Genomic DNA, 18134 nt, shown 5'->3' on the forward strand with positions numbered 1-18134 from the left:
AATAATAGAGCTAGTTCTGCCACTTTGATGTCACCTTTTTTTTGTAACTTTGGGTTTCATCCTCGATTTTCTTCAGGGCAGGTGGAGCCCTCTGCCTGCCCAGGTGTTGACACTGTGGTGGAGAGAATGCACCAGATCTGGGACCAAGTGGTGGATAAGTTATCTCTCTCCCAGGAAAAGGCCCAGCGGTTTTCCAACCGATATAGGACCATTGGTCCCCAGTTTAAGGTTGGTGATATGGTGTGGTTATCATCAAAAAATATTGCTATGAAGGTGGCTTCTCCTAAGTTTAAGCCTAGATTTATTGGACCTTACAAGATTTTGGAGATTATTAATCCGGTCTCTTTTCGTTTGGCTCTTCCTGTCACATTTAAAATCCATAATGTGTTCCATAAATCTTTGTTAAACAGGTTTGTTGAACCTGTTGTTCCGGGGGTTGCACCTCCAGACCCTGTATTGGTTGAAGGTAACATGGAATATGAGGTAGAGAAAGTACTGGATTCCCGTCTGGCTAGACGGAGACTCCAGTATTTGGTTAAGTGGAAGGGTTATGGTCCGGAGGATAATTCCTGGGTCTCTGCCTCTGATATTCATGCCAAAAGATTGGTGCGTGCCTTTCATCGGGCTCACCCTGATCGCCCTGGTGGCGTGGTTGAGGGTTCGGTGACCCCTCCTCAAGGGGGAGGTACTGTTGTGAGTTCATTTTCCCCTTCACTACTGAGGCCCGAGGAACTCCCTCTTCTGGTGAAGAAAGGTAGTGAGCCTGATTGTCAAACACCTGGGGCTGATGATGATGACTGGCTGAGTGGAGTTAATGACTGGATATAAGGCTGCCGACGCCCTTCTGGCCTGTGGGTGATTTCTCTGTGGACTTCTAGGAAACCAGTCTGATTCCTGCTCATCTAAAGCTAAGATTTCTGCTTTGCCTTTTTGTATTAGTGTTTTGTTTTCCTTGCTTTTCTGGATTCTGCCATTCCCTGCTGGGGTGAGCTGAATCTCCTTTTGCCTGTTGCTCGGTCTTCAGAATATTCCTGAGTACTGACATAGCCTTTTTTGAAGCCTAGCGTCTTCAGGGCCTTTTTTACTGTCAGTTGTTGGCTCTTATTTTCATAGGGTTTTTCACTGATTGCAGACAGCAGCTTTCCTGTCCTTTCCTATCTAAGCTAGCTGGGGCCCCATCTTTGCTCAGTATCTTTCTGTCTGTGTTTTGTTCTTTCTTCTTGCTTCACCGTCATATGTGGGGGCTGCCTTTTGCTTTGGGGTCTGCTCTGGGGCAGTTTAGATTTCCTTTTCTGTCTTTAGGCTATGTAGTCCTCCGGCTGTGATCGAGGGGCCTAGGGCATCATAGGAGCCCCCCACGGCTACTGCTAGTTGTGTTGATAGGTTCAGGGGTCTGCAATCCGATAGCTGCCAACTTCTCTGGTTTTCTGGACTTAGCTAGCATTTCTATTTTTGCCTCCTACGGTGACTCAATCATAACAGGTACATATGCCAGCTAATCACAGCAATGATAATATCCTACTGATAAAACCTTCATTATAAGTAAACAACAGCACACAGCTTGATAAATGACACATCATTGATTTCAGTGTTTTAACCCCTACCTCCTGCTGCCCTCAGAGTACATAGCAAAAACATGCTGACAGATTCCTTTTACGAGTTAACCAGTTCCCTAGAATATAATTACTGGGCAAACTTAGTTGTGGTTTGAAGACCGATCTCCATGAGCTGTACACTATAAAAGATAAAAGCTCTCATTGCAGGACAATGACTGCAGATAGAAAAAGCAAGTCAATAGCCAACTTGCTTATTTTCATGGTGACTAATTAAAGCAATTAAAAAGGGACTGAATTCTCTTCAAAGAATAGCGAGTGCAGATTTTCTCTTCATTTATTATTGCGATGCGCATGGTATAAGTTGGATGAGATAGCCGCCAGTCAAATGATTGGTCGAACAACCAACTATTTTCTTGCCCTTGGCTCTCGGTTTATTTGCACATAGGTCCAGTGTTATTTTTGCATCACTAATAAGTTAACACAGTGTCGGACACAGACAAAAAGGGCCCCTATGCAATAACAGTATAAGGGTCCTTTGCAGTCCATCATAATGCACCATTCCACAGTCTGCTTTAGAGGTGGCGATCGCCCCCTTGCCTCTTGGACCCCTGTGCAGTTGCATAGGTTGCACCATTGGTATGTCCAGCACTGAGTTACCACAAACAGATCAGCATTACAATATAAAGGATGTGTGGATTTCTCAAATTCCAGGCAGATCTAATATGAGCAAAGACTCGCTGTGTACACTTCAGTCTTATGAAGCACACACTCGACATCAATTACCAACATTACACTGCAATCACAAATGCGCCGAGGAGACTGATCGCAGCAGGACCCCCTCCACTCTCTGCAGGGCGGCGGCAGGGAACACATGACCGAGATCGTCAGCCCGTCCAATTATTGTATTGTTACACAGACAAAGATCTCAGGAAGCGCTGAGAGCAAACACTAACCAAGATTTCATTTCAAAAATTAAACCGATATGACGAGAATAAAAAACAAATAAAAGCTTACTAATTAGCAGACAATACTTTAATTATGGCACATGAGTTCTATTACATAGAATTAACCCATCCTTTCCCAAACAATAATTCAGGGGGGGGGGACAGACGGACTAGAATTTAGAAGATGAGATGAAGAAGATTCTTTCCCATTAAGTAAAAGGGGAGGAATTTGATGTCATAATCGAAAGCAGATGATTGCTGGTTCTGCATGGCATCAGCTGCCCGCGAGAATGGGCCGCCGCCGCCGCTGCACTTAATTACGCTCTCATCACGTGTTGTGCTGCTCGTTCAATGTGTAACGACAACGCCGTCCCCAAAAACCTCAGAGGAGGCAGAGATGTCTAAATATTAATACAAAAACCACCTTCTCATCATTCATGTCTGGGTCATCCAGAAGACATCCCATTGAACGCATGCAAGTACAAAGTTCCTTTTTTTTGGTTTTTTTTTTCTTCTTGCCTTTTTTTGCGCCAAAAGTCTTGAAAATGGCGCACGAGCTGCATGAATTTTGCGTCAGATTAAAAAAAATGCACTTTTTTTTGCACGTGACCCATTTGTCAAAATGGTGGAAAAGTTGAATCAAAATAACTGGCATTGATAAAATCAATCTAGAAAAGACTGGAGAACATTTCCACCAAGACTTACAACTTTAATGTAATTTAAAAAGTCACATTTGATAAATCAGTCTACGGCTGTGTTCACACACAGCGTTTTTTTAGCGGTTTTTACCAGTCATTTCTATGCATTTTGCACTTTTTGTGCACATTGATGCGTTTTTACCGCGAAAAAAACGCATCACGGTAAAAAACGCAGCATGCTCATTAATTTTTGTGGATTTTTCCGCGGTTTTGGCTTCTTCCATGTGGTTTGAAACCGCTGCGGAAAAAAACGCATCAAAAACGCATCAAAACCACACAAAAAAAAAGCGCAAAAACCGCTGCGGAAAAATAGGTGCGGTTTCTGGGAAGGGATTCAGGTTTTTGAGCAGAAATTTTCTGCAACGTGTGCACTTAGCCTAAAACATCTGGAAGAGGCACATCGACGTAAAAATCATAAAATTAACTAAAACAACATTAATAGTGTGATTTCATGTGTCACGACACAATAAGTCACTAACTGAGAGGTAGTCATGCCGAAAACTTGGGTGAATTGGGTTCTAAATTTGTAAAGGTCACATTTTAGGAGCCTCTGCAGAAATTAATTTACATTTAAAAAAAAACACAAAAAAAATTCCATACACTGCAAACTTATCCTATAATGAGGTCTCATTAAAAAAATATTTAAGGGGAATTTGTCACCAGTATGAAGTAGGGCTGAGACTCTGATTCCAGTAATGTGTCACTTATTTGTCTGTTTGCTATCGTTTTAATACAATCATTGTTTTCTCTGCTGCCGATCTAGCAATGCGAGCCCCGCCCACACACCCCTGATTAGCAGCTTTCTGTGTACACTGTATATTGACATAAAGCTGCTAATCAGGGGTGGGGGCAGGATTACCCAAATCAGTTGACTAGAAGGCACAAGATACCTAGTCCTGTAGTGATAATCTGATAAAACACTGATTTTATTGAAACATCAACACAGAGCCTAATAAGTGACATGTCAATGGAATCAGGCTCTAAGGCATCGCATCATGCTGCTCTCAGATTACATAGCAAAAACCTGCTGATAGATTCCCTTTTAAAGGGATTTTCTGCGATTGCCAGAATGATGGTATAGGCCATAAAAATATGATTGAACAAGGTCTGACACTAGGAACTGCCACTGATTAAGCTGCTAGACAAGGCAGCGGCATTTGGACAAGCACACGCAGATAGAAGACGCAACGTAGCATATAAGACCACCCCGCTGCACTGCAGCTGATGAGCGGTGGTGCTGTGCCAGACCCTCACCAATCAGATATCATTGCCCATAAATATATGGTGCCCCCTGAAGACCCCTTTAGGTCCAGTTCTGCATCATCACACATATACTGTAGGTTTCTGAAATGCAACAAGAAGGCAAAAGTAAGAGAATTTACTGTGATGAGAACAGGTCCTCGGGTGCTGATTACTAGTAATTACTCACCGTAGTAATTTACAGCTCATTATATCAAGGCAATATCTCATGGGCTAAGACGGCCTCAGAATAACATTGGCCTTATTGCCCTTAAAGCAGGGAAAATCCAGGCTTTGTTTTCTAAAATAAATGGCTATAAGGGTCCTATATGTTATGTAGAATCAAGATACTCATACATTAGTATATTTCATCACACCCTCATACTCCAAAAAGGCAAGTGCCACAAAAGTAAGATCAGATATTTTTGCTATATTCTGAGAAATATTTTTATGGTATTTTTCAAAATACCTTTCAAATCTAAGGGTACGTGCACACGCTGCGGATTCTGCTGTGGATTGATCCGCGCGGATTTTGCAAAATCTGCAGGTAAATCCGCAGGTCAAAAGACCTGCGGTTTATCTGCAGATAAGCCTGTGGATTTGCCCTGCGGTTTATCATCTCTACAATGGAGGAGATGGTAAACCGCAGCGGAATCTGCAGAAAGAATTGACATGTCAATTCTTTCTGCGGATTAGAAACCGCAGAAAAATCTGGACTGTCTGCACTGCGGTTTCCATTTCCTATAGGATATTATGGTACTGTATCCGCAGGACCAAAACCGCTGCAGAATCCGCAGCGTGTGCACACACCCTGATGGTTCTGACAAATATGATGAAACATACTAAAAAAAGAAAAAAAAAGCACAGCCTAGTAAAAATAAGCATAAAGTTGCTTTTCCTGTCCAAAAAGTTTTCCATTGGAGCAGCTGAATATGGGAAGAACTACACACCATGCAATACTATGTTATATGTTATGCTCCCGTCCTGTGCAGGGTGATTGAAGGGAACCTGTCACTTTGTACAGAATGACAAAGGTTTGTTGGAAAAGATTCAGTGTAACTTGTATTTTATTCACTGAAATTCCTCCTTTTTGTATGGACGAGTCCAGTGGGCGGTCCTACTAGTGATTGACAGCTATTTCTGCTTGTAAAGTCATACATACATAGATAGGACCGCCCACTAGACTCATGTGCATACAAACACCAATGACTGAAATACAAGTTTAACTGAAATAGTTCCCACAGAAATGTACATCGATCTGATCCGCTCCTGTTCTGTAACATCCCGTCTTCACATCAGACACCATTTTCAACATGACAGTTTCCATACTGGTTGCCATCCTTCCACAAAAATATTCTCAAAGTAGGAAAAAGTGACATTTTCCACACTTTGATTTCATAGCCTTTAATACTTTGCTCCTGTACTGTATGATTTTTGTTGTTGCATACATCATCCTCCGAAAAGCCTACAAATACAGTGTAATCCTTGTAGATATGGACTGGGGGCAAGTCCTACTGGCTATACTGTTCGTACCGCATATGTTTAGTGAAATGTAGAGCCGATAAGCAGTCGATACTGAAAACTAATCAGGGAACAACTGTGAAATGCATGAATACATTTTTCTTAATTAAATTTAAAAATAGCATTGCCATATAAGAACCTGCACGGCCGCAAGCGAATGCGGAGTATGCAGCCAAGCGATCCATTCATTCATGTTATCTCCTCTCATGCTCCCATTAGGAAGGAAGCATTAATAAATCTCTGACACTTTCCTCTGTTGCCCACTCAATTCAGCTATTTCAGGACGTCTAAACACAATACCAGCAGTTCAATACTAGATGCACAGGTCAAATGTTCCGAGAGTCCTTTTATCTCTACCAAATGCTCTAGGAGTCCTTCCATCTTTACCAAATGCTCTAGGAGTCCTTCTATCTCTACCAAATGCTCTAGGAATCCTTCCATCTCTACCAAATGCTTGCAGAGTCCCTATCTCTACCAAATGCTGTAGGAGTCCTTCCATCTCTACCAAATGCTCTAGGAATCCTTCCATCTCTACCAAATGCTCGCAGAGTCCCTCTCTCTACCAAATGCTCTAGGAGTCCTTCTATCTCTACCAAATGCTCTAGGAATCCTTCCATCTCTACCAAATGCTCTAGGAATCCTTCCATCTCTACCAAATGCTCTAGGAATCCTTCCATCTCTACCAAATGCTCTAGAAATCCTTCCAGCTCTACCAAATGCTCTAGGAGTCCTTCTATCTCTACCAAATGCTCTAGGAGTCCTTCCATCTCTACCAAATGCTCGCAGAGTCCTTTTATCTCTACCAAATGCTCTAGGAGTCCTAGCTTTACAAAATGCTTTAGGAGTCCTTCCATCTCTACCAAATGCTCTAGGAATCCTTCCATCTCTACCAAATGCTCTAGGAGTCCTTCTATCTCTACCAAATGCTCTAGGAGTCCTTCCATCTCTGCCAAATGCTCGCAGAGTCCTTGTATCTCTACCAAATGCTCTAGGAGTCCTAGCTTTACCAAATGCTTTAGGAATCCTTCCATCTCTACCAAATGCTCTAGGAGTCCTTCCATCTCTGCCAAATGCTCGCAGAGTCCTTCCATCTCTACCAAATGCTCTAGGAGTCCTTCTATCTCTACCAAATGCTCTAGGAGTCCTTCCATCTCTACCAAATGCTCTAGAAATCCTTCCAGCTCTACCAAATGCTCTAGGAGTCCTTCCATCTCTACCAAATGCTCGCAGAGTCCTTTTATCTCTACCAAATGCTCTAGGAGTCCTTCCATCTCTACCAAATGCTCGCAGAGTCCTTTTATCTCTACCAAATGCTCTAGGAGTCCTTCCATCTCTGCCAATTGCTCGCAGAGTCCTTCCATCTCTACCAAATGCTCTAGGAGTCCTTCCATCTCTACCAAATGCTTGCAGAGTGCTTGTACTTCTACCAAATGCTTGCAGAGTTCTTCTATCTCAAACAAATGCTCAGAGTCCTTCTTTCTCTCCCAAATGGTTTCTCTGTCTAAAATTCTCGCCGAATCCTTCCAAATGCTCTCTGACGCTTTCTATCTCTCCCAAATGCTCTCCGAGTCCTTCCAGCTCTCCTAAATTATCTTCAAGTGCTTCTATCTCTCTCCAAAATGCTTTCAGAGTACTTCTCTTGCTCCCAAATGCCCTCAGAGTTCTATCATTCCTAAATGCCCTTTGAGTTCTTCTCTCTCTCCCACAATTGCTCTTCGACGACTTCAATCTCTCTCCCAAATGCGATGGAAATTATGTGGATTTCATAAATTCTATCCCTCGCAAATGGTCTGGGAGTCATAATAGGTCTCCAAAATGCTCTCTGCGTCCGTCTATCTGTCCCAAATGCTCTTCCAGCTCTCCTAGCCAGACCCAAATAAGCACTGTTCCTGACCAAAGCCTTGATTTCCATAGGCAAGGTCATTGCAGGAAGAACAAAGGTCACTATTTTAATAGTAAGCTTTGAATAAACCATAAACTTTCTTCCAATTTTCTTAATTTTGTTCATTTAATCCCAGTAATGCTTCAACATAATTAGATGGTAACGGATTGCACAGAATATCCATATCTCTTATTGGTTTACTATAAAAGTTTCCTTTTAAACAGGATTCATTCTGACGGCTATAAATTCAAAGCTGGACGTCAATTAATCCTCTGAGAAACAGCTGCACAAAGCTCAATGCATCCAGAATAAACAGACGTATATTATCTTTATGCTTTATGTACACAGGAGGTTTGTTCGGACGGAGCTTCTGTTCATCACACAGAGCCGACACAATCGCAGCTCACCAGAAGAGAGATGGACGCTGCACTAGACGCTGGATGGTCCCATTAACCCAGCAGGATAATACAAAGGTGCATAAAAAAATAAAAGGATACATATAAAAAAAAGAACAATTTTATTGTACAAATAAGGTCATCACCATGGGTGCGTCATTATTAAATACTAGATGGTGGCCCGATTCTAACGCATCGGGTATTCTAGAATATGGCCAGCGGGAGACCGACGTTCAAAAGATGGTCCAGGACGATCCACCACGATCGGCGATCTCACAGCGGTGGCCTGGTCGCTGCTGCATGTCACACTGAGGCAAGTACCCATGTTGCAGAAAGGCTGCTAAAATTTCCGCAGCATTTCCGCAACTCCTGCCGTGGGAAAAACACCTGCGAATTCGCATGCGGTTTCCCGCGGAAAACAAGCGTTTTTCACACGATTTTCGCGTGCGGAATTCAAGCGCATTTCAAACGATTTGAAGCATCGCTTGGAATGTGATTGACAGGTTGGTCACACACAAGCATAGTGCTTGACAAGTGTGACCAACTTTTTACTATTGATGCAGCATCAATAATAAAAGTATGCAAAAAATAATTTTAAAAAAATTTAAAAAAAAGGTTATTCTCACCTTCTGACGGCCTCCGATCTCCTCTCCACACTCCCGGCATCTTCCAATCCCAGTAATGCTTAGCGTGAAGGACCGGAGATGACGTCACTCTCGCGAGAGCACAACGTCATTAGTGGTCTTTCGTGCAAAGCATTACTGGGACCTAAAGATGCCAGGAGCGTGGTGAGAGTAGGGGAAGAGTCCGGGGGCCGTCGGAAGGTGAGAATATCACTATTTTTTATTTTGATTCTATTTTTTACAGGTTTATCGTACCCAGGGCCTGGAAGAGAGTCTCCTCTCCTCCGGACCCTGGGTACTGGCTAGCGCCGGTCATCTCCCGGCTGCGTCGCCGCTGACCTCCGTGCGGCAGGAGACGACCCGCGGCAACCATCGGGAGATCAGCGGCTAGCGTCACAGATCTCCCGACGGTGGCGTGCGTCGTTCGAATTCCGCGCCAATTTGTGGCCGGACTGCGCCTGTCGCTGATTGGTCGCGCCCGGCCGGGCGCGACCAATCAGCGACATGGGATTTCCGTTACAAACAGACAGAATTAGACGATTATATAGTAGATTCTAATATACCATTTTTTTGTGGGACTATAAAACGCACCGGACCATAAGATGTACCCCAAATTTTGGAGAGGAAAATAGGGAAAAAATATTTTTTATAAGATGGGAGTCTGCCTTATAGTCCAAATTTAAGGTATCTTACATGGGAGGCGGTGGCGGTAGAGCAGGGTCACAGGAAGCATGGTCCCGTCTTCAGGTAGCTGATGGCGGCAAAAGTGGGGCAACGCTTCGGGCCATGGGTGGGAGAAGTGGATGCCCCGGCGATGCAATGCTGTGGGCCCAGATTTTTCTGTGCGGATCCACAGGTAAAACCGCAGGTAAATTGACCTGCGGTTTATCTGCGGATTGGCCAGCGGTTTTCCCCTGCAGTTTGACACCTGGACAATGGAATAGGTGGCAAACCGCAGCGGAATTAGCAGAAAGAATTGACATGTCAATTCTTTCTGCGGATTCAAAACTGCAGCTTTTCCGCAGTGAAAAAACGCAGCATGTGCACTGCGGATTGTAAATCCCATAGACTTACATGGTACTGTACACTGTATCCGCAGTGGCCAAATCCGCAGCGTGTGCACATACCCTAAACATTCCGATCGCTTCATATATGACCTAAACTTGTGCAAAAACAACACAGTAGTAACATTGTGATCGCATAAATGAAAATTGCTTGCCGACTGGTTCTTTTTTTTTTCCTTTTAACCCAAGGTTTCCTTTTCCTTTATTTTTCTGTCTAACATGAACTCAACCAGCATTAGAATCCCCAGTATTCCCCAATGCCCCCTGCCACTCATCTCCTAATATAGAAAGAAATACTACGGGAATTTTCTTAGAAATTTGACTTCAGTCCAAACCACGATGTATAACATGAACGCACTGTAAACAATGGCTGTGGACACAAGACGGCAGCTAATTGCTGCGGGTGACGACAGCCGTCATTTACACATGCTAAATACTCGTTTAAAAGACAAAAAAGCCTCCGTAGTGATACTGACTGCTAGGACAAACATGGCGGGGCCCTGACAATGTGCGGCAAGAAGGAAGACTATGGAAATGATAAAATATATTGTACACTCAGTAACCAGCTCCGTTACAGGGGTCCCAGGCGCCCCATGGTGCCCACTGCGGCGCTCCTGCATATCTCTGTACCGCAACATTCATCTAATTCCGTCAACATAAATAAAACAGAAACGGAAAATGCTCCATAAAAGAATAAACTGGACCATCTCTAATATAGCGTTCTTCTGTGCTGCCACATATAGCACAGAACAACAACAGAGCATAGCAAGCGTCCCTATTCTTGCTATGTGGATGAACACATTAATTATCACAAAGTAATTTACAATATCTCACATTTTTAGGGGTATACAGGTAATTAAGTTATTATCAATATTGAACTGGAGACGTGAGCAGACCTATAGACCCAGTTAGACCACTCCAATGGGGCATTTCTGGTGACCCAACAATAAAAAAAAAAGAAAAAAAAGCATTTGCATATATTAAAAATATTGTAAATCAATTTAAAAGGCACAACCCTGGCTCTCATTTTTTTTTTTCTGATCCTACATTAAAATTTTCAGCTTTGGATGGATTTCAACTTGATCTTTTCTTCCTCCTCCAAAGTTTATATACATTCTTGAATTCACTATTACTACAGAGCGAGAAGTTTATCCCACATTATTTAGCTTTTACTGTCTGCAATGCCACCATCAACATTTCTTAAAGGGAATCTGATAGCAGTTTTATTGTAGTTTAATCTGAGAGCAGCATATTGTCTAGAGCAAGTCAGCCTGATTCCGGGGATGTGTCACTTATTAGGCTGTGTGTTCTAAAGCGCAGGCTGGCGCAGCTTGAGTGTCGTTGGATTGTGAGAGATTGGGCATCATGACACCTTTGGGCTTAAATGAAAAAAGATGAGCTTTTCGTCTTTTTTATATATTTATTTGATGAACTTGTGAGCCTGGCAGCGATACACTCTAATTAATGCCTTGGAATATTTTTAATTTTTATTTTTAATGGTGTGTTTGTGTTTTATGTCTTTTTAACAGCGGACTTTTTTTCAGCATGGGATTTCTTGCCTTTGTCAAACTTCATTATAAATATCTCTAGGACGTTATTCCATCTATCGATCATGAAGTGGCTTTACCAATAGCTGTGGACATTATCATCAGGAGTGCTTTCAGGATGTTTCATCTATCTACAAAAGAAGTGGCCCTTTTATTAATTATGGCTGTATTAATTAATGTGGCTATTTATTATTACTAACATTTTGTTATGGATTCTATGTGTCAGGCGGTGTTCACACACAGCGTTTTTTAGCGGTATTTTTAGCGGTTTTGCCTATAAAACCACTAAAAATAAGCTTCCCATTAATTTCTATGCATTTTACACATATTGATGCGCTTTTTTTACCGCAAAGAAAACGCATCGCGGTAAAAAAAAAAAACGCAGCATGCTCATTAATTTCGCTGATTTTTCCGCGTTTCTGGCTAGTTCAATGCGTTTTGAAAACGCGCCGGAAAAAACGCGCAAAAAACGCGACGAAAACACGAAGACAAAAAAGGTGCGGTTTCTGGGAAGGGAGTCAGGTTTTTGAGCAGAAATTTTCTGCACATGTGCACTTAGCCTCATTGTTATATTTATATATTATACTTATTGTGATTAGTTTTGCTGACTATCTATTGTATATGAATTTCATTATTATTTACAGTTGATTTTTGCGTTGGCCCCTTCCTTTTGAAGGGGTTTTGGTCTATTATATTTGTTCAGAGAAGAAAGATTAATTTTTTTTAATGTGACATCCTGTAGAAGGTCTTCCTTCAGCCGCGGGTAGCGCACGTGAGAGGTGCTTCCTCTTTCTTGCGTTCCATGGGGTGTTGTCTGTATGAAGCTGTGCGTTCCACTGATGTCAGACAGGAACACTTGTTCCCAGAACGCGCTGCTTCTGTGACGCGCGTGGTGGTGGAGGCCCTGCCCCCATGCTCTCGCTTGACGCGGCTAGATGGATTTCCTCCCACTGCCACTATTGGTCGGCGTTGACGGTGGAGGGATATTTAACAGGCACGATACATACATTTTGCGTTGCCCTCCGAGAAAGAGGCATCGAAACGTGCGTCAGGGCACCAGCGCATTGGTTTGGCACATCTGTCATGGGTAAGAGGCGGCTTTTCTATTTTGTTTAGCTGTATTTGGACATTATTTGGCGCATCATTTTGTGTCACGAGATGGATATAATTGGCCTTCTTGTCCAAACTATTTGATATCTTTTCTTTTTTGAAACTTATTCACATGCTTGCCAAATTTTGTAAACCGCTTCCATATTCTATGACCTAGGAATGGGAGGAAGTGCCATGATATACAACCAATATATGGCTGATAATTAATATGGGATTTAGTGATATTTATTGATTGGGGTACTTGGTCTCTCCTATCCTGGATACCATAGTGTTTACATTGCTGTTCACCTGTCCATTTTTAATTTGTATACTATTTTGTATGGGTATTAGAATTAATATTGTCTGGTTGTTGCATTGATATGGTGGTCTAATAAAGATCATTTTCTATATACTTTGATGAACTAGTTTTTAATTGAGATGCATTATTGGGCATATTCATACATTTTGATGGGATATTTAAACTCTCGCAGGTTTCTATGTATTTCAAATTATTAGGCTGTATGTTGTAGTTTCAATACAATCAGTCTTTTATCAGCAGGAGATTACCACTGCCTGACTAGGTCTCACCTGCCAAGCAGTCAGTCTAATGTGTGTAACCACACCCCCACCACTGATTGGCAGCTTACTGACTGAAAATGTACACAAGAAGTTAGCAATCAGGGGTATGGGCGGGGTTATACAGAGCTCAGCATTCTGAGCACGGGTACATCTATGACAGATAAAACACAGATTCTATCAAAACTGCACCAAGCAGCCAAGTAAGCGACACATCGCTGGAATCAGGCCCTCTTGCTCTATATTATGCTGCTCTCAAATTGTATAGAAAACCTGCTGACAGATTGATTCCCTTTAAGAATTTACTACTAAATATTGACACCTTCCGTAACAGAAATAGCGGGTCCTAGAAAACAGCTACCAGTAATACTACAGTTCTGCAGATAAAGGACACTTCTCATTTTATCTACATTGAGATAGCCCAGAAGTATTATGTGTCTCAAAGACGGCAAAAGAGGCCTTGCAAGAGAGAAATGGGTTTATAGGTTGTCTCCACGAGACAGCATTGTTTTCCTAAGTGGTAGGTAGTGCGGCCTTCATCTGATATCACTTGGGAAAGGGAATTCAAGGTAAAAAAAAAAAAAAAAGATTTACATGTTGACCACTCAAATGTCTATTCATGTAATGGATGCAATGGCCAGTAAAGTGTGGAGGTTCTCTGCGCCGCCATACATGGGTGGGAACGTCCTAGTGGGAAAACTCCAACCTTTGACATCCATATGTTTTAGCAGAGCAGATGGAAAGAAGTTGTCTATAGGAAACCAACCAATTAAGAAATGTCCGCCTTAGTCCCTGTAAATAAGATTCCGGCTAAGTCCAACCTTACTCCAGGCGGGCGGAGATCAAAGCCGTCATGGTGTCTTGACGTGCGTCGTTGACCTCTCGCGCAACTGCACAAAACCCTCCTGGGCACAATGACGCCCAGAAGTCTTGCACAGCGTGAGAACCGAAGATTGAAAGGCGAGTGGTGGGGACCAGAAGACAAGGCACCGGACGGGTGGCGGCGAGTAGCAGAGGGGCCAGAGGGATGAGCAGAGGAGGAGTATAACGATTTTTGATTACTTTTATCTATTACATTTATTATACTCTGACAACTGGAAAGACCCAAGAGCATAATAAGGGCCATTACATTTGAGGAAAATAACTTTTCCGTAAATCGAATCTACTAGGAAAAAAAAGCACGCACTGGCAAATTCAAATTTTGCCTGATCTGCTTATCTCTACTACTTGGGACTCTTCTGAGCATTGGCCAATTTGCGTATTGTGCCTGGATGTAAAGGCTTTACATGTAATTCACACACCAGCCATAAGAACAGGAGAAGCCCTGTCTGAGCACAACGTCCGGTCACTGTCTCGGACAACATTGATCCCATTTTCTCTACCTCTATGCAGCAAATATTCCATAATACACTAATGTGGAAAGTGCAATTAATCCGCACCTGGACAACCCCCAACCCTATCTAACATGTCAAAAGTAGGACTGCTTACAGCAATTCATGTCATATCCTGCAAATGTCTGTCCCCTTCTAGTTCTACACATGTCCGAAGTGTAAGAAAGAGAAAATATACATTGAGTATGAGAGTGTATTAGAGCCAGCCAGGCCCTGCTAGACAAATTTAGTCTCATTAATTATAGAATGGAAGCAAAACATGAAATAAATATGCTTCCCAGGAACAAGCGTGCATTTCAGAGCCCAGAAGTCCATTAGCAGAGTTACCGGATGCAGCCGAACAGCCAGAAGGTCCTGATAATTGAAGCCGGCCTTCAAATATTTAGATATCCTGTATCTGTCACTAATCTGCAGTGACATTTATTTGTGCAAAATAACATGTTTCTGTTCAAAATCAAATGGCCCAAATTGTGATAATGTCACCGGAAGGAGTATAAAACTAACAGAATAGGCAAGTCAGCAAAAAGTTAAATGGAATCTCTCACCAGGTTTTTGCCACCTAAGTTGAGAGCAGCGTAATGTAGAGCCAGAGACCCTGATTCCAGCAATGTGTCACTTACTGGGCTGGCTGCTGTAGTTTTGTTAGAAGTACTGTTTTATCAGCAGGAGATTATCAGAGCACTAGTAATACTCCACATGCATAAGCTCTGTATAATCCCACCTCCAATACTGACTGGCAGATTTATGCCTATGCACAGTGTACAGTTCACAGCGAACTTTTATTTAACGATTCACACACCCTTTAGTGTCTGCAGTTGCCAACTAGTGACCAATGCTCTCTGATAAAGCAACCCCTTTCAACAAGCAAACACCAGGGTGATCAGCTGATTCCAGCAGCAGGAATTCAGGGATAATTTTGCCCATTATTATTTCCCCTGAATCAAACACTCAGCTGAGATTCCCAGTGATCAGCTAAAATCTGTGGAGAAACATGGTAGTAAGTGTTCAACTTTTCCAGCAGCGCCACGGCAAAAATCAAGCATTGCACAGTGCCCATGAAATCAATGGATTGTCTGAGAAAGAGTCACACTGCCATGGTCTGGTATCCAGTACGGTTCTCCGAGACAGCAGGCCAGTCTACTCTTCTGCATCGGACATCTATGGCTCAGCCTCCTGAGAACCTCATGTAACCACTAAGTGTCATGTCATGATTTTAATGATGCCATAAGATCATAGAATCATAGTGTTAAGAGTTCGACGGGACCTCCAGGGTCATCGTGTCCAACCCCCTGCTCAATGCAGGAATCACTAAATCATCTCAGACTGATGACTGTCCAGCCTCTGTTTGAAGACTTCCTTTGAAGGAGAACTCACCACTTCTCGTGGCAGCCTGTTCCACTCATTGATCACCCTCACTGTCAAAAAGTTTTTTCTAATATCTAATCTGTATCTTCCCCCATTCAGTTTCATTCCATTGCTTCTCATGTTTCCATGTGCAAATGAGAATAAGGATGATCCCTCTACACTGTGACAGCCCTCAAGATATTTGTAGACAGCTATGAAGTCTCCTCTTAGCCTTCTTTTTTGCAAACTTAACATTCCAGATCCTTTAACCGTTCCTCCTAGGACATAGTTTGCAGTCCGCTCACCATCCTGGTAGCTCTTCTTTGAATGTCTTTTTAAAGTGGTGCCAAAAACCGGATAACAAGACTTTGTGGGTTCCAGAGATGGCCAAGAAGTTGGGTGCAGAGTGAGGACTGCTCTTGTCCAGCTGCAACAAAGTACTAAGGAAGAACAAATCTAGACATCATCTTGCACGTTCCGGTAATCATGAGCACGTTTAGTCGTCAGATCCTAGATCGAATAGTAAACTGCACTTAAAGGAATCTGGTTTATTGTACTACTTGCAAGTGGCCACCTTAAATACCTTTTCTCATGATTTGATACACCTGGCTATGAAGTTCAAAGCTCAATGAGGTTACAAAACCAATTTAGTGCTTCAGGAAGTCAGTAAAAAGTAGTTAGGAGTGTTCAAATCAAGAAAATGATAAGGGTGCCCATACTTTTGCACCGGTCAAATTTTGTTAAAATGCAGATTGCACATTTTCTGTTAGTACAATAAACCTCATTTGAATCCAGAAATATAACTGAGTCCATCAGTTATTAGATATATGAAACTGAAATAGCTGTTGCAAAAACCAAAATTGTTAAAGAAAAAAGGTTAACATTAATAGGGGTGCCCAAACTTTTACATATGACTGTATGTAAGTGATACAGAGACAGCTGTCAGTCACTGATAGGATATATATCGATCTACTCTGCTCTCCCAATCTATAACATGCTGCCTGCAGACTGGACTGCATTTTCATTTTGACCGGTTCCCTTTAAGATTATCCAAATTATTTTCCACAGATATCCAGCAGAACAAATAGAACAATACAGAAATTTGACACAGACTTTCAAAATAATAACTTGGTCTTCTTTCCCGGAAATATGAAATTTCTGATATTGATAACACAATGAGAAACAGGAAAAGCTATGAGCATTAGATAACTGCCTGACGAATCCAGAAGATAAGCAGAAGGTTTGCTTTCTCATTCTCGGTGATGTCGCTGGCCTTTCTTCTACTGCTTTTACAGATGTGAGATTTTCAGTTATTGTTTTTGAAGGTTACAGCATTCCTTAATTCTAACTTTTCATGTGAAGGCCAGAATCAGAAGGCCATGGTTTAGGTTATAGGATAAGTACAAGGAAGACACTCCTAAGGCCCCCTGATCTTGATGTAGAGGAAACACTCCTATTTTGTCCTTTTTCATGGTATAACCATACCTACTTTTACAAAACCCTAAGGCCTCATGACATCGAGGTCAAAAGAATAGAAAGAACACGATGTAGGAAGACCAGCAACCTGATGGCTTGATACAGTCAAGATAACGGCGGAGAAGACCCTGGTGGCCCTATCTAGGCTTGTACAGGATTGATCTTCATACAGAGCAGAGCGTTCATCCATCAAGTTTCCATGGCTTGAGATTGAGCTAAAGGCCATTAAATAAAATAATAATGGTCTCATGCTCGAAATATCACTTAAAGCGGGTCTGTCAGTCCTCTTGACTTGTTTTAGTAAATGCTTGCTTTAAAAATTACTATTCTGAAACATCTTATAGTTTAGCATGGGGACGTTCCTCTGTTATTTCTCCTAAAAATTCACTACTAAATGGACAACTTTGTGTTCCCATTCCCCCTTGATAAAAGGATATGTCTCCACACAGACACTAGCAGCACTGATTGGACAATGCCAAAATGTGTTGGGCCACATCTCCAACCGATAACACGGAACTCCGCTTATTTATACAATTCTAGGAGGAATAATAAAGGGATGGCACAGCACAAAGTTTTAAGAATATATGCTTAAAGGGAATCTGTAAGCTGGTTTTTGCTAAGTTATCTGAGGGCAGCATGAGGTAGGGGTTGAAACACTAAATAAAACGATGTGTCACTTATCAAGCTGTGTGCTGCTGTTTACTTAAAATGAACATTTTAGCACAAGGATATTGTCAGTGCTAGGACTTCAGTAGAGAGTAGCCCTGGTCTGACCACAGCCCCTCCTCT

The 18134-nt window shown here is 42.2% G+C and overlaps 2 protein-coding genes across 9 annotated transcripts in view; both read right to left on the bottom strand.

The window, feature by feature from the left end:
* The window catches only part of DIP2C (disco interacting protein 2 homolog C), a 535770-nt gene that overhangs the window by 359755 nt on the left and 157881 nt on the right, over positions 1-18134 (bottom strand). The window lies entirely within an intron of this gene.
* Positions 6395-17468, bottom strand: LOC141095562 (uncharacterized). The gene has a single exon (XM_073581621.1). It carries the CDS (start codon positions 7347-7349, stop codon positions 6402-6404), a length of 948 nt encoding a protein of 315 aa, XP_073437722.1. The 5' UTR covers positions 7350-17468; the 3' UTR covers positions 6395-6401.

This window comes from Dendrobates tinctorius, unplaced genomic scaffold (genome assembly GCF_039654945.1).
Source record: "Dendrobates tinctorius isolate UK_male_01 unplaced genomic scaffold, ASM3965494v1 ptg000070l, whole genome shotgun sequence".
In the NCBI taxonomy this organism is placed as follows: Eukaryota; Metazoa; Chordata; class Amphibia; order Anura; family Dendrobatidae; genus Dendrobates; species Dendrobates tinctorius.